The 21,793-nt window shown below is 42.2% G+C and overlaps 1 protein-coding gene and 1 long non-coding RNA gene across 3 annotated transcripts in view; one reads left to right on the top strand and one right to left on the bottom strand.

The window, feature by feature from the left end:
• The window catches only part of Baiap2l1 (BAR/IMD domain containing adaptor protein 2 like 1), a 97,760-nt gene that overhangs the window by 9,032 nt on the left and 66,935 nt on the right, over positions 1 to 21,793 (bottom strand). Inside the window, exons 4-11 of the mRNA XM_087903298.1 lie at positions 10,635 to 10,696; positions 10,462 to 10,533; positions 7,901 to 8,038; positions 6,917 to 7,069; positions 4,611 to 4,778; positions 3,630 to 3,777; positions 1,295 to 1,502; positions 659 to 736 (exon numbers count right to left, since the gene is read on the bottom strand). Of these exons, the coding sequence (XP_087759424.1) occupies positions 659 to 736; positions 1,295 to 1,502; positions 3,630 to 3,777; positions 4,611 to 4,778; positions 6,917 to 7,069; positions 7,901 to 8,038; positions 10,462 to 10,533; positions 10,635 to 10,696 (1,027 nt within the window). The remainder of the gene's footprint in view (positions 1 to 658; positions 737 to 1,294; positions 1,503 to 3,629; positions 3,778 to 4,610; positions 4,779 to 6,916; positions 7,070 to 7,900; positions 8,039 to 10,461; positions 10,534 to 10,634; positions 10,697 to 21,793) is intronic.
• LOC146895505 (uncharacterized) overlaps positions 15,868 to 21,793 on the top strand; it is a 30,624-nt gene continuing 24,698 nt past the window's right edge. For both annotated transcript variants that reach the window (XR_015737260.1, XR_014999982.2), the window contains exon 1: positions 15,868 to 16,239. This is a non-coding gene — a long non-coding RNA (uncharacterized LOC146895505). The remainder of the gene's footprint in view (positions 16,240 to 21,793) is intronic.

Genomic DNA, 21,793 nt, shown 5'->3' with positions numbered 1-21,793 from the left:
GTCACAACCTAGACTGAAGCAGGGAGGTTACAAGGGAGGGCCATTGGTGTAGTTGCAAGTATAAAGGTAAATGAAACATGGCTAGTGAGTTGATCAGTGAGGACGGTGCCAAGCTGGATAACCTGAGTCTGAGCCCTAGAGCCCACATCATGGAAGGAAAGAACTGACTCCTGCAGGTTGTCTTCTGACTTCTACACATGTGCTGTATGTAGCACCTGCTTCTCCCACAAAAACTAATAAGTGAAATGTGGAAAAAAGAAGTAGATGAAATAGCCCAGGGAACACAGGAGCACTGAGGATGGATTCCGAGAAGCACGAGCGCCTATGTGGTGAATGGAGAAAGGACCCACAGAGGAGAGATAGCACAGGTCAAGAACTCAAGGTAACAGAGCAATGTACAGTGTTAGGGCTGCTGCTGAGAAACAGCAGACAGGTGCTGTGGATGTAGCACTGCATCTGGTGGGGACAGGGAGAACTGAGGAGCTGGTGGCTGGGCCTTGTCACAGCAGATAGCCAGGGAAGCTCATGGACCAAAGGAACAGAGGAGAAGCAGTTGGCTCCTATTAAGTGTTGACGGTTAATCCCAGTGTGGCTGCACATCTAGGTTGTAGCTCTTTAAGTTTTCAGTTTCTCGGAGAGCTGGGCCATAGTCCCCTACCTTGGTGTAGGCACAGACACTGCTTCCTTCACATTTTCCTCCAGCAACTTTGTATATGATGATGGGAACCAACCCCTCCTAAAGGTAAAGAAAAAGACCCATCTGTGATACTTGAGGCAGGCACATAAGTAGTATTCATATTTGGAGACATCCTGATGACAGCTCGGGTAGGCTAGCCACTCACAAATGGGCTGAATGAAGTAGAAGCTTTTACTGGTGTCTCCTAGACACACACACACACACACACACACACACACACACACACACACACACACACCATAATAGCTTGATGATCTGATCTCTGGAATCTACACACTGAAGGAAGAGAACAGATTCCCTGGAAGCTGTCCTCCTACCTCTACACTGTATATGCACACATGCATGTACACACAAATAAATATAAAAATATGCCTTTTGTCAGCAGTGACATAATATGATTTGATAATCTATTCTTGCATCAAGTTCACCTTTACATGCACAAATTAGCTTGTGATGTAATAACAGCAGCTGCCCAAACTATAAAGAAGAATAAAGGGTTCCTACACCCACAGACAACTTGCAGTTTACAAGAACAACAGTGGTTTTCTGAGGTGAGGGCCACTTGAACCTGGTGCAGATAGGTTCGTGCCAACTCACGCTTTGGTGGTGTCATGCTCTCCATAGAGCCAGCCGTCCTTCTCATCAGGGATGAGCAGTGTGATGATGTCTCCCTGGGAAAAGCTAAGTAAAGTCTTGTTATTGTCAGCAGTGTGAGGGAAGATGGTCTTCACTTTTTGCTTCTTCATCATGTTCAGTCCAGTTGCAACAGAAACCGATCTTTGTAAACTGGGATCTTCTGAAGTGTCTGTTGAAGTGAGCATGGGAATGGTGATAATTCAGAGAATGCTCAGCAGGCAAGTTCGAAGAGTAACCCCAGGGAACCATTTGTTTCTGTATCATGCCCACATGATCCTTTTATGGAAACAAATTCTGGCCTATTTCCAGGCCTTTCACATTGCCCACAAGGAGGAAACAGGTATGCCTCAAGCCTGGAGGCCTTTGTAGAGGTCAGAGGAGCCCTGCAGCCCAGAGCCCTTGTAAGAAGAGAAGCCCAGCACAGCCTGCTTCACCTACACCATGGCAGCCAGGCTCACTTTTTCACTGGTGAATGCCCACACTTCGTGCTCTTTCAGTTTGGAACACAGAGGCAGCTGAGGCAACAGCTTAGACCCACTGCCTTTCTCTTGTGCTACAAGAAAAAGGAGTGAGTTGGAAATGCTGGTATTCTGGCTTCTCACCCGAGCACGTACATGTGAGCTGCTGAGTTCCCTTGGTTGAGAATATGTCAAGAACCTTAGTGCTATACAGCCACTAGCCAGCCTCCAGAGGAAGGCTCTGTGACTGTTGATATTGATGGACAAGGGAATTGAGCCCAAAAGAGTTCCAAGACTGGTCCAGCTCACAACTGGCAAATGGCAGCTATGCCACTGGGGGCAGCTGAGTCTATAAGCACCTATACTTGGGCACTATGCCACTACTGTCTCTAAACTTAAACACAGGCTGGTATGTACCACCCCATAAGATGGGAAACTGGCATGGGGATTTTAAATACCTGCTTTATTATTGCATCTTTGTAACAATTACAACACAAATTTTGCTATTCCTTAACATGTCTCTAATTATCTCAGCACTAAATCTGCCAGGGATTTTCATTTGGCTTTTATCAAAAAGAACCAGTTATTTGAATGAATTATATACTTTGACTTTCTTCAAAAGCAAATAACTACAAGTTATTATTTTCCCTTGCTGAGTAATCCCGGTTGTCTTTATAGAAATCTTTTGTCTCAATCTCTCATCCCCTACAACTGAAGACTACAGTCTATGGGTTCTCTCCAGGTGCAGCCTGACTGCCATCAGATTTGTACTGAGGAAGTTATCAGATATGCAACATTGTGTGAAACTAAATTATTATCGTCTATCCTGTTTATTTTTAAATACACTTCTTAGACTGGAGAGATGACTCGTTGGTTAAGAACAAATATTGCACTAGCAGAGAATCTGAATTAAGCCCCTTGCAAGCAGCTCAAACTGCCTCTTACTCCAATTCCAAGAGATCCTACCTCTCTTAAGCCTCCATAAGCACTGTGCTCATGTGCATATATCCCCATACAGACACATATGATTAAAAAAAATCTTAAAAAAAAACTTTTTGGGGCAGAGAGATGGCTCAGTGGTTAAGAGCACTTCCGGAGGTACCTGGGTTCAATTCCCAGCACCCACATAGCAGCTCAGAACTGTCTGTAATTACAGCTCCAGGGCACCCGAAATCCATGGCAAAACACCTATATGTAAAAAAATTAAAATAAAAAACAATTGCCTAGGTTCTGTGTGATGAGAAGAGCATATAAAGTAAAATGAAAGTTCTCATTAAAATAAAAACCTAAAACACTTCTCAACAGTATATTTACTCTGTAGACATCTACCAGTAGATAGAATTAGTGCTATAAAAACACATCACTTATCAAATGTCTCATGGTCTCCCCTTCACACATGCTAGACAAATGTCCTACTGTGGAGGTCCATTCTCAGCTCCAGCCTTATTCTTTGAGGTGTAAGTTATTCAAAGCCACAGTTGTATGTATCCATTATACCTGTGTATCTGCCTTTCCTTCACAGTACAATTATCAAAAAAATTTGACAAATTATTTTTAAAATGTAAAAAGGGAGCTAGAGAGATGGTTTAGAGGTTAAAAGTACTACCTGCTTTGGCAGTGGACCTGGATTTAGTTCTAGCATCTGTACTCAGTGGCTCACAGTCACCTGCAACTCTATCTCCAGGGCTCTAACACCCTTTCCTGGCCTCCAAGAGCATTAGCACACATGTGGCGCATACTCCTATCCCACACATACACATAAATAAAAACAAATGTTTAAAAATTAAATAGAACAATTGAATAAGTTTCCATAAAAGAAATCAAGCTAAATCTCTTACCTGCTGAGTTGTTTATCTTTTCTGAACTCTGTGCAGCTGTTGCAGGGTTATTGAACATATCAATCAAAGGACCGGTATAGGCTTTGATTGGAGGAGCAGGGGGCACCTTTGGTGTGTATTTAGAAAGAGTGTCATAATCTTTCCCAATCTGTAGAAACAAATCTTTATTAGTCTAATATTAGGACAATACAGATTTTTAGGATTGCTTTTTATCATATGGCAGAAACCCCCACTCTTAGTTGTGAATTATTTGAAAAGTATCATTGATTTAAAAAAAAATATTTTAGAGTCTTACTATGTAGTCCTGGCTAGTCTGGAACTCTGTGTGTTCTATATTCAAACTCATAGAGAGCTGCCTGTCTCTGCCTGCAAAATGCTGGAATTACAAGTGTGAGCCACCGCATCTAGATAGGCTCCCTTTTTAGCGTTACTTGGCTACAGGTGCTTACATTCAAAACAATTTTTTGAAAGAATTTTGAATGTGTTATATTAATTTGTTAAACACATAGCTTCAATAACAATTGAGTATCATGTACGCCCTGCCCCAGATTCCCAAGCAAAGTCTGCATTATTTTGAAGCAATTCTCAGACATATCATTTCTTTTCTTCTTCTTTTGGATAAAGGTCTCACTATGTAGTCTAGGCTGGCTTCAAACTTATGACCTTCCTTCTGCATTCTTCCAGGTGCTGAGTGGTACCAGAGTATTTTAGTCTATTCTCTCAGATGTCTATACTGCCTTCATTGGTAATAAATTTATAACATTGAAATACAGCAGCAATAACATTTCTAAAACATAACAGTGCTTAACAGTATAAAACATTTGCAGTCAATTCTAGTTCTAAAGGAAGAAGGGAAGTTGAGGAAATGGGGTCTAGGAATAGGAAAGGAGGGCTCATGGTGTCTACCACCAGAATCAGTCTCGGTCCCCTAGGTCAATATGACTCACACTAATAAACATACAAAAAGGGACTTATTCCTACCATCTTGCTTCTCTCGATCATGGGTGAAGGCTGTGGTGTCCCGGACACTGGGGTGGAGATGGGCGTCTTGATCTCTTCTATCATGTTCATGATTTTCTCTGGTACTTTTGTGGCATCACAACAGGTTTCCTGCCACCGGGGCAGCTTGGAATTAAGTAATTCTGCAGACTATAAATCCAGAAGAAACAAATTAAAGACAAAGGTGCATTGTTTGAATTTTTGATAAAAGCTGCCTCAAACAGGATCTCTACTATGTATTAAGACTTGTATCCAGCAGGCAGTTTAAGCAACTATGAACACCTACTGTGTCCTGAGGAGGCTCAGGACCTAATGGGAACTTACTTGCTTTCTCAGCATGAACACAGAACTTCCAGTTAACACAGGACCATAAATGATTAAGAATTCTGTTGGGGCTGAGAGTAGCTCAGAGGCAGAATACATGCTTGGTATGCATGAGATGTGTGTGTGCTTATGTACATCTCAAAACCAAAACAATTAAAACCATTCAAAAGCTAAAGCAAAAAGCTAAAGCTGAGCAACCAATATGAGAATCTTTCATTTTCCAGATAGCCCTGGAAAGGACAATCACCATCTCCCCACCAGTCCTTCTAAAATCAACACCTCTATTGCGATTAGAGGCGCAGGAGTCAGGCAGATGAGTCAGACTCTGTTCCAGGAAGTCCACCTGTGGGGAAGAGTCTATAGGTTCAGTGGTGGGGATGGGAAGGAGCAGGCAGGGCTGTGTATGTGCCTAGGGATGCTCTTGTCACAGTCTACAGGCTCTGCACAGTAGTTGGGTGGCAGCACAAAGACAGATAAATGGGCAGAGCTAAGACACTGCAGCTCTGGAGGCTGAAGCTGAGGAGCCATTCCTGCTCCCATAAACCAGGCTCTGCTCCTGCAGCAGGACTCTCAGAGGTTCTCAAAACCTTTCGGTAATCTCCCTCTCCAGGGCAGCATTCTGGCTGGAGAAAGAAGTAGGGTTCCATCCCAGATAGCTATTTGCATGGTAACAACACTGTTCTCTTTCTAAACTCACATCAACCACTTCTGACCCTGACAAGCTGGGGAGTGGCATAATGAAGACCACTTGCTAGCACTAAGGGCAGGACTAGGGCTATCTGCAGCAAGGGGGAATCGCAAAGCAGTTTTCAAATAGCTGAAGGAGTTTCTGGTACAAAAAGAAGCAGGATTGGTCTATGCTGTTCTACAGAATACTACTGGGACCCAAGGTTAAGTCTAAGAAAGACCTTGTCAGTAACTAGAGAGTTCTGAAAACAACCCAGGTTACCAGACATAGTGGGACATTGCCATAGGAGGGAAATTCAAGGTTGCTTCCCTTCCTCTGCAGCTGTGACCTTGTCATTCTGCCACAGCAGGAATCCTTCATTACGGAAGTATGCATGCTTCTAAACCTACTTGGCACTTGGCGTTGCTCTCACTCATGTAAATGCACCATGGGCGTCTGCAGATGCATCGACACTGGGGCAGACATGCAAATGAGCACCGGAGACAGCACTTTTTTATTATAAACATTTTAGATCTCAAGATTTAGACTAGGAAGTTGCATATCCTTCAAGTTACAAAACTTTTACAAAATGTGACACATGCACACTCAGGGCAGGTTTCTCCCCTTGAGAAAGAGTTGACTTAGTTCTAGCTCTTGCAGAACTTCTCATATTTTGGAACTCTCTCTTAAATCACTTGCTTATGAACAACAGTGAATGTTTGACTTCAATCATGCAAGCTAGGGATGCTTATATAGGCCCAAGAGAATTAAAGGGGGAAAAAAAAACTACGATCATCTAGAACCACCCAGAGATTGGACCCAGTCAAGACAGTGACATTCGAGATGCACAGCCTACCAAAAGTTGACTTTTTAAAAAATGTGTCTTTTTTTTATTGCTTTGGAGTCACAGCCCAGGCTGGCCTCAACTCACTCACTCTGTAGCTGAGGATGACCTTAAACTTCTGATCCTTCTAGCCACACTTCCTGGGGATTACAGGTGTCTACCACTATACCCACCTTACACAGTGTACTAGGAATCAAACCCAGTGCATGCTAGGCAAGCACTCTACCAAAAGTTACAACTGGAGCCCCCAAATGTGTCATTTTTTCCTACAAGGGATTTTAAATATGGATAAATTATGAAATTAATGATCAGTATTTATTTGATTATTCATTCCACCTGTATTTCTGTAAAGGCCCATTGCTCTATACTGTGCTTATCTGTAAGGAGAGGAATCTCGAGGGCTTTTGAGTATAAGATTACTGCCACACTTAGTGCAGTCTGTTGCACACTTACCTGCCGGTGATAGTAGTGTATGTGATTGGCAAAGCTACAGTGCTTGTCCACCAGAAAGCAGAAGCGCCTTTTTTCCTCAAGCAGGGCTTCTTTGCAGCCATCTGCAATGAACTTCTGAATTTCACTCTGGCGAGAAGTAACAGTCTCGACATACTATGAAAGTAAACAATAGAAGCAAGACAGAAGGCATCAGATTGCTGCACGGCATGACATTTATCACTTGCCATCTTTATACCCAGTTTACTTTGATTATGGAGTAAACACTAAATGCAGATAAACATGGGACAAAATACTTGTAACCTGGCCTGAGCAGATACTGACTCATGTGTAGAGAAAGGTTAATGAAGGTTTTACATTGCCCACTGAGCAGCTGGCACCATATAACTACTCTAGGAATGACTTCTAACTGCAAGATAATTTGGAACTAGAAAGTTTCAGTTTTGATCACAGTTCCAGGTACCAACCATAGGATTTAACCTAAGCCTCATTTTCCCATGGTAAAATGAGGACAGTCAGGTCAAACATGGTGGCACACACCTTTAATACTGGTACTTGAGAGGCAGAAACAGGCAGATTTCTGTGAGTTCTAGGCCAGCCAGGCTACACAGTGAGACCCTATCTCAAACAAACAGGAGGGATAGTCATGTTAATCACAAAGGTCCCCTTCTTTTCCCCGAGTTAAGGGGAGATGCCAATAAGTTCTATGTGCTATTATGTTAATTCTGGAAAACGCTGCAATACTAAGTCAGATTACATATGCTTTGTTTTTCTTTTCTTCAACACAGGGTCTCATCATGTAGCATAGACTAGACTAGAACTTAAGTCCCCTCCAACTCAGCCTTGAGAGAGCTGGGATTTCTGGCATGTGCCACCATGCTCAGCGTGGAATGCTTATGAGTGATATGGTATAGCTGATTGAAGTAAGCCTCCCCTTAAACTGTACATACAATGACTGACAAAGGAAAATATCGCCGAAAAGCTCACCTCGCTTTCTTTGTGTTCATATTTGAGTGCATTTCGTCCTCCTTGACTTTTTCTTCTGATCTTCTTCAACTCCGCCTGAGACTTCTCCAAAGAGTCTAGTTTATTCTTGTGTTCTGCTTGATATCTTTTCAGAGTAGCCTGTAAGTCAAATGTTGTTTTACTGTGGCACCATGCAAGCTGCCTTGAGTCACTTCTGCCCACACTTAACCGTGCATAGCTAACTGGCTTTGACATCCTTGTACCCATGTGGCTTCATTCTGGCTGGGGCTTAAGAATGCCAGTCCACCTCTCTGAATGTGGCTAACAATGGGGGCTGACTGAGAAGCCAATGATAATGGCACTGGGATTTGATTCTACTGCATGTACTGGCTTTTTGGGATCTTATTCTGTTTGGATGCTCACCTTCCTAGGCCTGGATGGAGGGGGGAGGGCCTTGGACTTCCCACACCACGGCAGGGTACCCTGCCCTCTCTTAGGACTGGAGGGAGAGGGGAGTGAGTAGGGGAGTGGGCGGGAAATGGGAGGAGGGGAGGAGGTGGAAATTTTGAATGGTATTATTTATAAAGCAAAAAAAAAATATTTGAACTAAAGAAAAAAAAAAGAATGCCAGTGCACACCATCTTCACATCTACTCTAGAGGATCCCCCTTCCACTTGAGTTCTTAGGTGCTGTTCTAATGTTTCTGTTTATAAGCAGCTCTCTAAAGATAAAAATGTCTTGTCTTTTTAATTCCCTCTTTTTTCAAAGGTTTTTAGACACTGGGTAGTCAGTGCTTTGATGAATACACAAACAATACTAAAGATCTGGGAATTTAACTCAGTGGCAGAGTGCTTACCTAGTGTGTCAAGCCCTGGGTTCCATCTCCAGCATACACTCACACATGTGCTCTCTCTCTCTCTCTCTCTCTCTCTCTCTCACACACACACACACACACACACACACACAAACACACACACACACACAGTTGTTATATGATTTACAATTCAAGACCTACAGGGAATATGTGCAACTGCTCACAAGTGTTTGGGGTGCTGTATAGCACAGTGTTTAAGAGACTAGATTACAGTTATAGCTTCTTTCCTTATTACCTGTGTGAGCTCAATACTTAATTTCTATAAAACCCATGCTTCTCATCAAATCTGTAAGAGGATCATAACAATATCTAGATAAGGGTTTTGTTAGGAATACAAATTAGAAAATGAGCTGGGCATGCTGGTCCATGCCTATAACCTCTGCACTTGGGAGGTGGATAAAGAGTTTGAGGTCATCATCAGCTACCAATATGACTATTCTGGGCTCCACAAGTCCTGTGAAGGGCAGTGAGGGGGAGAAAAAAGGTGGTTGGAGAGCTGACTCAGTGCTTAAGAACATTTTCTGCTCTTGTAGAGGACCAGAATTTGGTTCCCAGCATCCATGTCAGTTGTCCTACAACTTTAACTCTAACTGTAACCTGTGTGTATGTGCACTTACACTGTACTAACATGCACACAGTTTGAAGTTGGAGTTAAAGTTGTACACACACACACACACACACACACACACACACACACACACACATATAAATTTTTTTTTAATAGAATGTAAAAGGCACAACTTGAAGTCCACCTCAGCAGGTGTGTGTAACCCCATGGCCTGTGCGTGCATAGCTACAAACCTTGTAAAGATTTCTAGAGAGGACTATTTGGAAGGGTAACATGGGGAAACCATACTAAAACATAAAGGGGCTGGGGATTGGATGACAAAAGAAAGTAAGTGTCTAAGGGAAGATGTCATACACCTTAGTCCTGGGAGTCAAAGTGCTGGTGAAGGGAGGCCTACAAACTGCCTGGATGGATGGCTGTGTGACAGGCAAGAAGTCACAAAGCACAGGTGTTCTTCCCAAGCACAGTGATATCCAGGTGCTGCTTAGTGAAGGCACCAGCTGTAAAATACAGACACAGATGTCGTACTACACCAGCATGGTCTCTGAAAACTCCTTGTCCCTCACAGGAGTGATTTCCTTCTTTAGTTTTTCCTGTGCTTTGTTGTTGCTGTCTCTGTGGTTTACTTATTTATTTTATACTTTGCCTGTATGCATATTTGTGCACCATGTGTGTAAGACCAGAAGAGAGCATCAGATCCCCCAGAACTGGAGCTACAGATGGTTGTGAGCCGCCCTATGGGTGCTGGGAATTGAACCTGGGTCCTTTGAAAGAGCGGTCAGAGCTCTTTACTGCTGAGCTATCACTCTAGCCTGTTTCTGTGTTTTTGTTGTTGTTGTTTTAAGATAGGGTCTCACAGTGTAGCTCAGGCTAACTTTAACATCATTATCCTTATGTGTTGGAAATATGGGCGTGTGCCGCCATACCCAGCACCTCTCTATTTTTGTAACACACATACCAAGTAATGGCAAAAGTGAATCCACTTAACCCAAAGGGAATGCTAGTTTTATATATTACAGTTTGTGTCAGCAGCAAACTCTACCTTCAGCAGCAGACAAAACAGTGTGTGAGTGTGTGTGTCAAAGTTCTCCTAGGCTGAGTGCTCAGGTGTAGGCCAGGGTGGATGAAAGCTGCACTCACATTCATATACTTTACGTCAAGCTCTGTCTTCTTCTCTAGCTCATGGATAATCTCCTTATGGAATTTTTTGAACTGTTGACAAAAAATGAAAATTAAAAAAAATTCATGTCATATTTGAGTTTTAAGCAAAATTTTTAAAAATACATTTTAAAATATAACAACTGTCCACATACATTTTCATCAAGAGTCTCATTGAGTTTCTTGTGGGTGCTGGAAATCTCTATGAGGACATGGCCTGTGAACAAAAAGAGACACATAAGGGGAATCCATTTGCAAATAAATAAATAAAAACAAAATAGTGGAAGCAAACAATACAAGGTTGCCCTTAGGGGATCCAAACAGTGAACCCAAGACAAGTATAGGGTGTGATGTCTCCCCAAAGAAGGTTCAAAGGAACCCTGTGAACTAACTTCCTACCTGGGTTAAGAGCACCTACCCTGTTCTTGGTTTCATGCTGGTCTATTTAACTCACTCCCTCAGCCAAATCCTATAAAGATTTAACTTTTTAAAACAGATTTTTGGTAATGTTTATATTATTATGTAAATGTGTGCCATGTGTCTGTGCCCATGGACGCCAGGAGAGGGTGTCAAATCTGGAGTTATAGGTGGTCATGAGACCTGATAGCTGGAGCTAAGATTCCAACTCATACTCTCTAAAAGGGCAGCGCTGGTATTTGCTCTTACCCATGGAGCTGTCTCTCCAGCTCTGTGATTTAACTTTGAATTCTCTTACAAAAGATTAACTCAGTCAACACAATAACTAATTATAGGAACAGAGGGTTTATTTTTTATCTAATCCTTGGAGTAATCTGATTATCTGCTCATCACAGAGAAAAAGCATCTTCTTTTTCTCATTTTAGTTCCTATATTTGTTCTGGAAACTATCAGCACGAGGGGAAACTGTAGCAGCCACAGTGTTCCACCTTGGATCTCCTGGGAGGACAGAATCTCTGCAACAGAGAAATGTTCCAGGGCAAAGGAGTGGTCAAGAACCTCTCTGCCAGCCTACCTGCCTCAGAAGCCACACTGGTCTGATGAATACAGCAGGAAAACAGAGGGACTCATTTGGAATGACTGCCACTGCTTTATGAAACTACTACAGAATGTACTGGTGGATTGCTCTATACGTCAGTAGCAAGATCGAAGGAATTTTTATGGCAAGCTGAACAGCTGTGGATGGGAAAGGATGGCACAATAGGGCCCTGATAGAATAAGGGAAAAGGGACCTCGTGGCCTCAGCTGTCACTACTGTACAAGTGACTCAACTCCACTTTCAGGAGCATTTGCAGACAGCTGTTTCTCAGATCTGCCAGGCCAGCCCAGCCCCTCCCTCATCTTCCATCTCAGAAATCCAGTCTCCTCCCAGACTTGGGTGTTCCACGTGTAAGAGTGAGCTCACTGTGCCTCCTAATCCACATGTCCCCAGCCAGCCCGTCATGGTGGAAGACCTCTCACCCACGTGTCATACCCATGATGAAGAGTCACTTACTGTGCATTAGTGCCATCCACTGGGCCACCTTGAGGGAAGAACATGAATGAACCTTACTCACACTACTTTTTTAGGCCACAACTATGATTGTCCTACCCTGAGGAGAAGACACACTGAACAAACCATGAAGTCACAGACATACTTTCCAAGTGCACTCATCAGAAGTGGGAGGACTCTCCTTGGTCCCCACACAGATCCAGATGGTTCTGCATCTCAGGAGAGTCTCCCTCCTTGACTCCATCCCTGACTCGTTTGTGCGCTTATTTCTCTGGAGTATGTTCTCTTCTGGGTCAACTTTACATGGTGCTTGGGATCTTTCTAAAAGCAAAGAAGGCAGCCTCCCTGCTCTCCCCACGGTATTCCAGATAAACAGACTCATGAGCTACAAGCCAAAGGCCTCTATGAACAAGTGTTGTGTAAACCTTGGGTATGGTGGGCACAGAGTCTGTAGAAATATAACCTGGAGAGGTCACAGGCCATCAGGATCCGGGGAGACACATTATTCCCTAAGCTCTGTGAACCTACAGTTCTAGCCAGAGAATGTGCTGGATAAAGGAGACTTGTGGCAGAATCATGCTCAGTATTCAAAACTTTTTTTTAACCTACCATGTTCATTAGCGTCCCACCCTGATGGTGCCATCTAAAATTCCCAAAAGTTAATATGAAGAAACAAACAAGAGAAGTCTGCAAGCTGGCCAAGAATATAACCACATTACTATGTCATTTCAGATACTGAAACATTCAGAGTTACTTTTATATCCATTTTGAACCATAAACAATTCCTTGTTGGAGAGAAAAAAATACAAATAAGATCCAGTTCAATTATTTGAAAACTAAGCACTTAGTTCTTGCAAGCTGGATCTTAAGGGAAAAAAAATCTAAAATATTTTGGCTGAAACCATCAGAAGAATTCTGTTGGAAAGCAAAACGGTCACATTTCTTTCTTATATGACCCTTCTTGAACTGTGTTTCTGCAGTCCCACTCAAATGTGGACCTCAGAGCAACATGTTGTATGTTAAGCACAGCTCTGAACTCAGTGCTCTGCCTTGCTGGCCCAGCCCACCACACATGGGTTCCCACTGCCTAAACTCCTGTTTGGTTTCTGCCACTGCAGACAAGTTCAATGAAATGGACCATTCACAGTGGTAGTACGGGAACCCCTGACCTTGTTATTCTTATCCCTCATGGTCTGTGGCATTCCAAAGCTGGCCTTCCAGTGGTAACCCTGGTGGGGTCCTTGGTTTTAAGAATTGACTAAAACACATCTTAGCTATGATTGTGCAAGCTGCCAAAGCATACCTTGAAACAGAGCACGAAACTACCTTTAGGTTCAATCCACAGACGTTTATTGATAAAATGAGTAGGTCCACAGATGTTTACTCTCCAATTGAACAAGTGCTACTTCAGGTTTGAAAATGTTCTGTTTCTGTGGTGCTTCACTCTTCAGCCTCTAACCCACTTTTTCATGAATTATATTTGAGAAGGGAAAAGACTCAGAGAACATTGAGGGAGGAGCTGAGAAAGCACAACCCAGATTCAAACAGAGCAGAACAGAGTACATGCCCCGACGGGAAGCTGTGGCTGCATGCTGCACCAATCCGTTCCTTCTTTTCAGGTTCAGAGCCAATATTTCAGGAAGAAATTCATTTCATTAAAGCCACGTGACTCAGTCTGAATAAATTAGATTCTTAAGGGTGCATAATAAGGAATTTATTATTAAAATTAAACATTTTTGCAGCACTGGAGATGGAACTGGGGTACTCTCCCATGCTGCGCAAGTGCTGCACCACTGAGCCACAGCGTTGGCTCAAAGGAATTTAGGTAAAATATGTACACATTTCAGGTTCACAAACTCCACTTAGATAATGCTCATAGCAATAATGGCAAATAGCAGTATTGTTCTAGGTTTTAGGAACTATGAAGAAATGTGTCCAATATTTTGAACAAAGTTATGTAAGGATATTCATGTGGCCAGTAGGCAATGTGGCCTTGAAATGTTAAATAACAAAACTTAAAGAATGTTATTGGTATGAGATACTTTTTGTTTGAAATACTTTTATTGATTTTTTTTCGTGGGTAGTACTGCAGATGGAACCCACAGCCTGGCTTGTTGGGCAAGTACTCAGCTCCCATTGGGAAGTTAGTTATTTCTTTGACACAGGCTCTTGTTATATTTATATAGCCCAGAATGTCCTCAAATTGCAATCTTTCTACCTCTACCTTCCAAGTGTTGGGATTATAGACATGCACCACCACACCCAGCTGGTCTATTAATATGTTTCAGTGAGATAAGTCTTTACCAATTCACAGTAAGAAAGTGGAGGAGCCAGATGGAGCCTGCCAAGGACAGAGGCAAAGAACACATGCCTCAAAAAAAGCAAAGAAAAGAAAACCAAGCCCAACTCTTTCCATTTATATCTGGTCACAGATAATTACAACACATTTGTTATTTCTAGAGAGTACAGAGTAATGGCTGAGTCACACGCCACTTCCTACGTGTTACTACAAGTGGAACCAGACAATAAAACAGTGGTGTGGAAGCCAGCCTACTACCGGCCTAAAGTCATACTGTGCAGACTGAATTGAAAATGACCAAAAATGTCACTGGGAAATGGATAGTTTTTCTGATATTTTTACAGATAGCAAATGTGATGTGGAGAAATGCAATGGAAGCTAAAAAGAGTGCTTAGAAGGTACAGGTGTTTGCTGCCAAGCCTGGCAACAACTTCAAGCCCTGGGACCCAGTTGGTAGAGGAAAAAAAAGAACTCATGTAGGTTCTCTTCTGACCTCCACACACAAAATAAATAAAACGCAATAAAAAATTAACATACAATGAAAGTAAAGGCCAAGCACACAGATGATATGCTAAGGAGACAAGTATGTGAGCTGGGGATCCAAATCACCCATACTTAATCACAGACACATGAGCATATTGGAGATGCTCTACTGCCTTTAAGAAGGGCTCTTAGGCCCTGGAGGCAGGCAAGTGGCTCCCCTTTGATCAGTACTGTGCTATACAAATAGCAGCATGAAGCTGTACCTGATGGCTCATGCCTTTAATCCCAGCATCAGAAGGCAGAGGCAGGCGGATCTCTGAGTTCAAGGTCACCCTGGTCTTGGTCTACGAAGTGAGTTCCAGAACAGCCAGGGCTACACAGAGAGACCCTGTCCTGGAAAAAAAAACCCAAAACAAAACAACAAAACAACAACAAAAACCCAGTCAACTAACCATACGAACAACAACAACAAAACCCCACAAATAACAACATGTATGTGAAACAGAGCTTAAATGGGTCTCATTCTTGGCTTAACCAACTGAAGTGCTACAGTTCTAATTAATGTCTTATAGTCATCATATAATTATTCTTCCAGCGTTCCAGTGTTCCCCCAAATAAACAAATAAATGGCAAGGAGCTATATGTCACAAGACTCAGCTTGGTCAAACGTGGGTTATCCTAATCTGAGCATCAAAACAGTGAAGGATGGTAAGGATGCTAATAAACTATAAATCACCAAAAAAAAAAAATTCCAGGAATCTGTGAGTCCACGCCAACAGATAATACAGGGGACAACAATGCTCCTGTCAAAAGTAAATTGTCAAGCACCAATCAGTGAGGAGAGGCTGCTGGACTTGGGAAATCACCATTTTGCCACCATCATAGTAAAGACTGGCTAGAGCAAAACCATTAACACATGCAAAACTTAGAATGAGGAAGAAGATATTGCATAGCCTGGAAGTTTTCCTCTAAGATTGCTTGCTAAGAGAAATATTTTTAAAAATTCAATAGTGAACTACAAGTCAGACAGTACCTTTATATCAGAAGCGAGAGGAAAATGACCAGTGTGCTCACATTTGATACACACCAGATGCAAAATGACTTAGATAGTATTCTAGCAAGAACAAAGATCTGACATCTCAAAGTCCTGACTACCCTCAACCCTCAGTTAGCATTTATAAGAGGTTTATACTACCATACTTTAATTGAATGAAACTCACCTATTTAGATTTTTAAATTACATTAATTTATTTGGAGTGTGGTGTACACCTATGTGGAGGTCAGAAGACAACTTGGTTGGAGTTCATTCTTTTACTGTGTGGGTTTTGGGGATCGAACTTAGTCAGGAGTACAGGTCTTTTTCCACTAGGTCCTCTCACCAGCCTTTCATTTATCTATTTAGTTTTGGAGAAGGAGAAAGGGGAAGAAAGAAGATGAAGATGATGATAAAGATTATTCATCCCAGACCTGGTTGCTGGAGATAATAGGAGCTGAAGAGGTGTGTTGGTAGGTGAGTTGATATCAATGTTGTACTTACAGGAAGATCTTGGGCAGCCTATTTCTTAGAAAGTGGTCAGCACAGTCAAAGATATGAAAGCGAATATTTCTCTGAGTCAAATAGAAGTTGCAGCTGTGAGAATCTGATTTTGTAAACTCCATAAAGAAGGGGCTTCATTTTAAGTCATATAATGGGGCGGGGGGGGGGGCTGATCTCAGCTCCAGAAATGTGCCACAATAGCGGAATTTGAACAGATACCCTAAAAACAGCCAATTAAGGAGCCAAGGAACAAGGCCATAAAATTTAACAAGGTCCAGATGTTCCTAGGGGGCATTCTGTCCTTGAAGATACCTTGTCAATTATTAATGAATCTTTGTTTCTTTTTTTTCCCCCTGCCCAAAAACTGACCCATGGTTTCAGAAACTACCTTACCCTATGCCCTCCTTACCCAGTCCCATGACAACAGAACATTTTTCCTTTAAAAGTTCTCCCCTTCCCCGGCTCTGGGCTGCACTTCCCTCACCCACTGCATTGGTGTGGTAGAGGTGCAGTTCAAACTCAAGTTTGAATATTAAAAACCCTTTTGTGCTTTACATCAGAATCCGGTTCTGTGGAGTTTCTTTTGGGGGGATAATTAACTTGGGCACAGCAGCAGTCACAGGCTAGAGAGACATCTCAGGAGTTAATAGCCTGTACTGCTCTTGAAGAGGACGTTTTTAGTGCCCACTACCCATGACTAGCTGCTCACAACCTCCTATAACTCTGACTCCAAAGGAATCTGATGCCTCTGACCACTGTGGGTACCTAGACGACTCACATGTTCACATACCCAAAACACATATACATAATTAAAGAAACAATTAAAAAATTTCTTTTAAAAGGTTGCAGTCATAGTGGGGAGTGAGGCTGAGGAGGATTTTTGAGTTTGGTGCAAATCCGGGCTTTAGAATGGGATCTTGTCTCAAAAAACTGAAAAAAATATAACCATAAATGTAGACTTTTTTTTTTCTTTTTGAAGGTGTTTCTTTTACACACAGGACAAATAAGACTTAATTTTTGATAGCTGGGTGTTAGTGGTACACACTTTTAATCCTAGCACTTGGAAGACAGAGGTGAATCTCTGAATTCAAGGCCAGTATGGTCTTCAGAGTGAGTTTCAGAACAGCAAGGGCTATATAGGGAGACAGATCCTGTCTCAAACAACAACAAAACAAAACAAAAACCCAACAAATAAACAAAAACAACAAAAAATCAAAAACAAAATAAAGCAACTTGATTTTTATGTGGAAGTCTAGAATAAACTATCCAGAGGGAACTGGCTTTGCACATTAGACTGTCAGAAGCTACTGTTGATCTCTCAGTAATGGAGCACAAAATCCACAGGAAGAAGGTGGGGGCTGGAAAGAATCCTTTGCCGAGCTCAAGGGACAGGGAGCCTCAGCCTAGGTCAAAGCATTTGCAGAAAGAGGAGCTGCTGCCAACTAGGCTTCTCAGCAGCACTACCCATCTTCAACATTGCTTAGGAGAAGTAAAGAGCCCCATACTTCCTAGAATTTACCTCAGTATTTGCTCTCTGCAAAGATGGAAAAATCCTCCTCAGGCTTCTCCCAACAGAGATAGAAATAAGCCCAAAGCCCCGTTCTGGGCTCCGCTGGAGAGACTGGCTTTCAAGGGCAAGCTGCTGCAGTAAAGTCTTACCTGACCTGGGACAGCAGCCAGTTATCCCAGCCCCCTTCAGGCTTTCTCACTAAGAGGAAAGAAGAGCTAAGAAGCTCTTCCAACGGTCAGATTCGAGGTATTCAGGTTGTCCAAAACTTTCACAAAACAACTCAAGATTCCCACTGAAGATAAAGGAATGAAGTTCTCCTTTCCCAAGACTGTGTCACAGCAATCATCAATAGGGCCCCAGGAAGGGATCTTGGGTATAAATGAAGAGCTGCAAGGCACAGACTCCACAAGAACGACACCATGAGAAGAGGAAAAATAAAAACCTTTGATACAGTTACAGCTACACCCAACATTAAATATATCCCAACTCCCAGTCAGATAAACAAACAACTATTCCACCAAGGCCTAGCTTCCACTGTTCCTATTTCTTGGTATATTCAATTTTCATTAACAAAATTACACACACTGAGGAAAAACACAATCTGAAGAGACAAGGCAGACATCAGACCCAGACTTAGATATGGTGATTTTGAAACTGCAAGACTGTTAACTTAGTTGGGTGTAACAATGCACACCAATAATCCCAGTATTCAGGGCTGCCAGTTTAAGGACAGCCTGAGGAACACAGTAAATTCTAGGCCAACCTGGGCTACACAGTAAGAGTCTGACATACCCTCAAACAAAACAAACAAAACAAAACAAAACGACTAACGACTATGGTTGACACGCCAAGGATCCTCCCGGGAAAACTGAGTGACAGTGAGAACAGATAAGAAATGTACTCAGAGATTGATTTTTTTCTATATTTATTTATTTATTATGTATACAATAATCTGTATGTCTGCTGGCCAGAAGAGGCCACCAGACCTCATTACAGATGGTTGTGAGCCACCATGTGGTTGCCAGGAATTGAACTCAGGACCTTTGGAAGAGCAGGCAATGCTCTTAACCACTGAGCCATCTCTCCAGCTCCCTACTCAGAGATTGAAACTCGAATAAATAATCAAAGAAAATGATAAAAACAGAGATATAGAATGCCTCTGATGTTCTGGCTTTCCAGGAGACTGGACAATGAGCTTAAAAGAACCAATGAGCTTAAAGATATGTTGGTGCAACCTTCCAAAACTGACATACAAAGGAATGAATGAAAAAAATGGGACAAAATATCCAAAAGCCGTGTGCAATTAGAAGGGTAAAACACCAATAAAGGCAAAGCCAGAGAGAGAAAGGAGTGAAGTGAAAAATCATCAAAGAAATGGTGTTGGAGACTATTTTCCAAACCTAAAGACAGATATCAATTCACACACCCAGAAAGCTCAGAGAACACAGAACAGACACTGAAATACTGACACCTCAGTGTATCACACACAAACTGCTAAATACCAAAGATAAACACACATTCTTGGAAGAAGCCAGAGGGTGGGAAATGCCAAGGCTGGAGAGCAACAGGATAACAGTTACAACAGACTTCCCCATAAACCACTTACTAGAATGTAAAGTGGGCCATGGTGGTGCAAGCATGGAATCTCAGCACTCAGGGATAGAGAGAGGAGAACTGCAAATTCTAGCCCAGCTTGGTCTATATAGTATAAAAAAAGCAAGCAGCCTGGTGGTATATAACCCTAACCCTGCAATCCCAGCACTCAAAACACCTGAAGTAGGACTACCATAACTCAAAGTTAGCTGGGCTATGTAGTAAACAAGAGGGCAGCTAGGGCTTCACAAACTAAAACATACCAAAGATAGTAAAATATCTAAGAATTTCAAGATTCATCACCTAACATGCAAAATTATCCTCTAAATACACAAGAAACACACACACACACACACACAGAGTAGGGGGGATTGGGAGAGAATGAATGTGTGTGTGTGTGTGTGTGTGTGTGTGTGTGTGCGCGTGTGCGCGCGCGTTGAGGTAGGGTCTCCCTATGTTATCCTGGTTGGCTTGGAACTTGCTATGTAGACCAGGCTAACCTTAAACTAATAGCAATCTACCTGCCTTTGCCTCCTGAGTGCAGGGATTAGGAGAGCACCACTTTGTCCAGCTGATTTTTTTCAGACAAAATCTGTCACCAGTAGACTTCATTGCAGAAAATGTTAAGACCTTTTTCAGAGAAACATTTTATGTCAGAAATTCAGAGCTACATAAAGAACATTTAATAAAAGGATAACATTAAAGAAATAAAGGTAATAGAATATTTTTCTTCTGTCTTCCTTTTTTCTATTTTTTTTTTTGAGACAGGGTTTCATTCTTTGGCCAGGCTGTTCTTGAATTCATATTCCCCTATGTCAGCCTGTGATTATAGGCACGTCTGTCATACCCAGCTTTGTAAAAACTATTCTTAGGAACTGGGGATGTAGCGCAGTTGGTAGTAGGTAGAGTGCTTGCTTAACATAGACAAGAAGCCTTGTGGTTGGGCTCCAGTACCACATAAAACTGGGTATGATGATACATGCCCATCATCCCAGCACTAAAGAAGTAGAGACAGGAGGATCAGGAGTTCAAAGTCATCTCTGTTACAGAGCAAGCATGAGGCCAGCCTTTGGCTACATAAGACCCTCTCAAAATAACTTCAGTTAAAATGACTGCACAGTACTAACAAAAACAAGGTACTGAGTAGTTTTAGTTCATGGATAACTGAAACTGATGACAACAATGCCACCAAAATGGAGAGGAGAAGCTGTTGCTCCCATTACTAGATAGAAATAGTCTCTGTCGTCTGTTTTTTTTTTTTTAACGGTGTGAAAGAAATGTGCAACATGTTTTAATAGAAACTGCACTTTAAACTTTCACTTTTGATCTTTTGCTGGGTTAGTGATACATAACACAGTACTTCCGTGTGATGTGGGACAGTGGTGAAGGGTCAGTGCTGAATCAGAAGGGGAAACACCATGCATGAAGTAACCTTAAATGTGCATTGTTCAGTGATGGACCATGGACGGCTGAGGAACACAGCCATTTACTCTGGTAAATGAGCAAAGGTCTCTTTTGTGTGTGTCTCTTTTTTAACCCTCAGGACAATCGTCCATTCTCGTGGGCCCGAGTTCTATGATCCCAACTACATGACATTCTAGGAAAACAAAAACTTCAGAGACAGTGAAAAGATCAGTGGCTATCAGGGGCTGTGGGTAGTGATAGTATACACTTAGCCAAATTAACAGGATGTAGCATGAACCTTAATGTAAACTGAAGCCTTTAGCAAACGATAGCTCACCAGTACTGTTACCAATTGCCCTCTCAACAAATGTACCATACAAAGCAAGATGTTTAAAATGAGGAGCCTGAGTGGAGGGTAAAGAGGATATATGGACACAATTCAAGATCTATTCATTCTGTAAGGTGGAAGCTAAAAAATAAGGTGAAAAGAAAAAAAAAAGACAAAAATAGTTAACAATAGCCCTCTGGGTATTTTACAAATCAAGTCTCAGGGAGGTATGGAACACAACAGCTACACAATACCAGGTCTATAGAATAGAGTAGTAAATAGTAGGATTTAGTGGTATACCTAACAGTCAAGTATTGTCTAAAAATTAGGAGCAAAATTTCAAAACCAGAAGAGGGATACAGGATTTAGGTGACATTTCTGTCACTAGCCTGTGTACTGGCTGGTTTTATGTCAACTTGACACAAGCTAGAGTCATCAGAGGAAGAAGCCTCAGTTGAGGGAAAACCTTGATGAGATCCAGCTGTAAGGCATTTTCCCAATTAGTGATCAATAGGAGAGTGTGCAGCCCATGGTGAGCAGTCCCTGGGCTGCTGGTCCTGGGTTCTATAAGAAAGCAGGCTGAGCAAGCCATGGGAAGCAAGCCTGTAAGCAGTTCCCCGCCATGGCCTCTGCATCAGCTCCTGCTTCTGGGATCCTGCCCTGTTTTTTTAAGTTTCTGTCCTGAGTTCCTT

The sequence above is a fragment of the Myodes glareolus genome, chromosome 2 (assembly GCF_982192425.1).
Source record: "Myodes glareolus chromosome 2, mMyoGla1.1, whole genome shotgun sequence".
Lineage (NCBI taxonomy): Eukaryota > Metazoa > Chordata > Mammalia > Rodentia > Cricetidae > Myodes > Myodes glareolus.
This window is presented reverse-complemented; position numbering and strand designations above follow the sequence as displayed.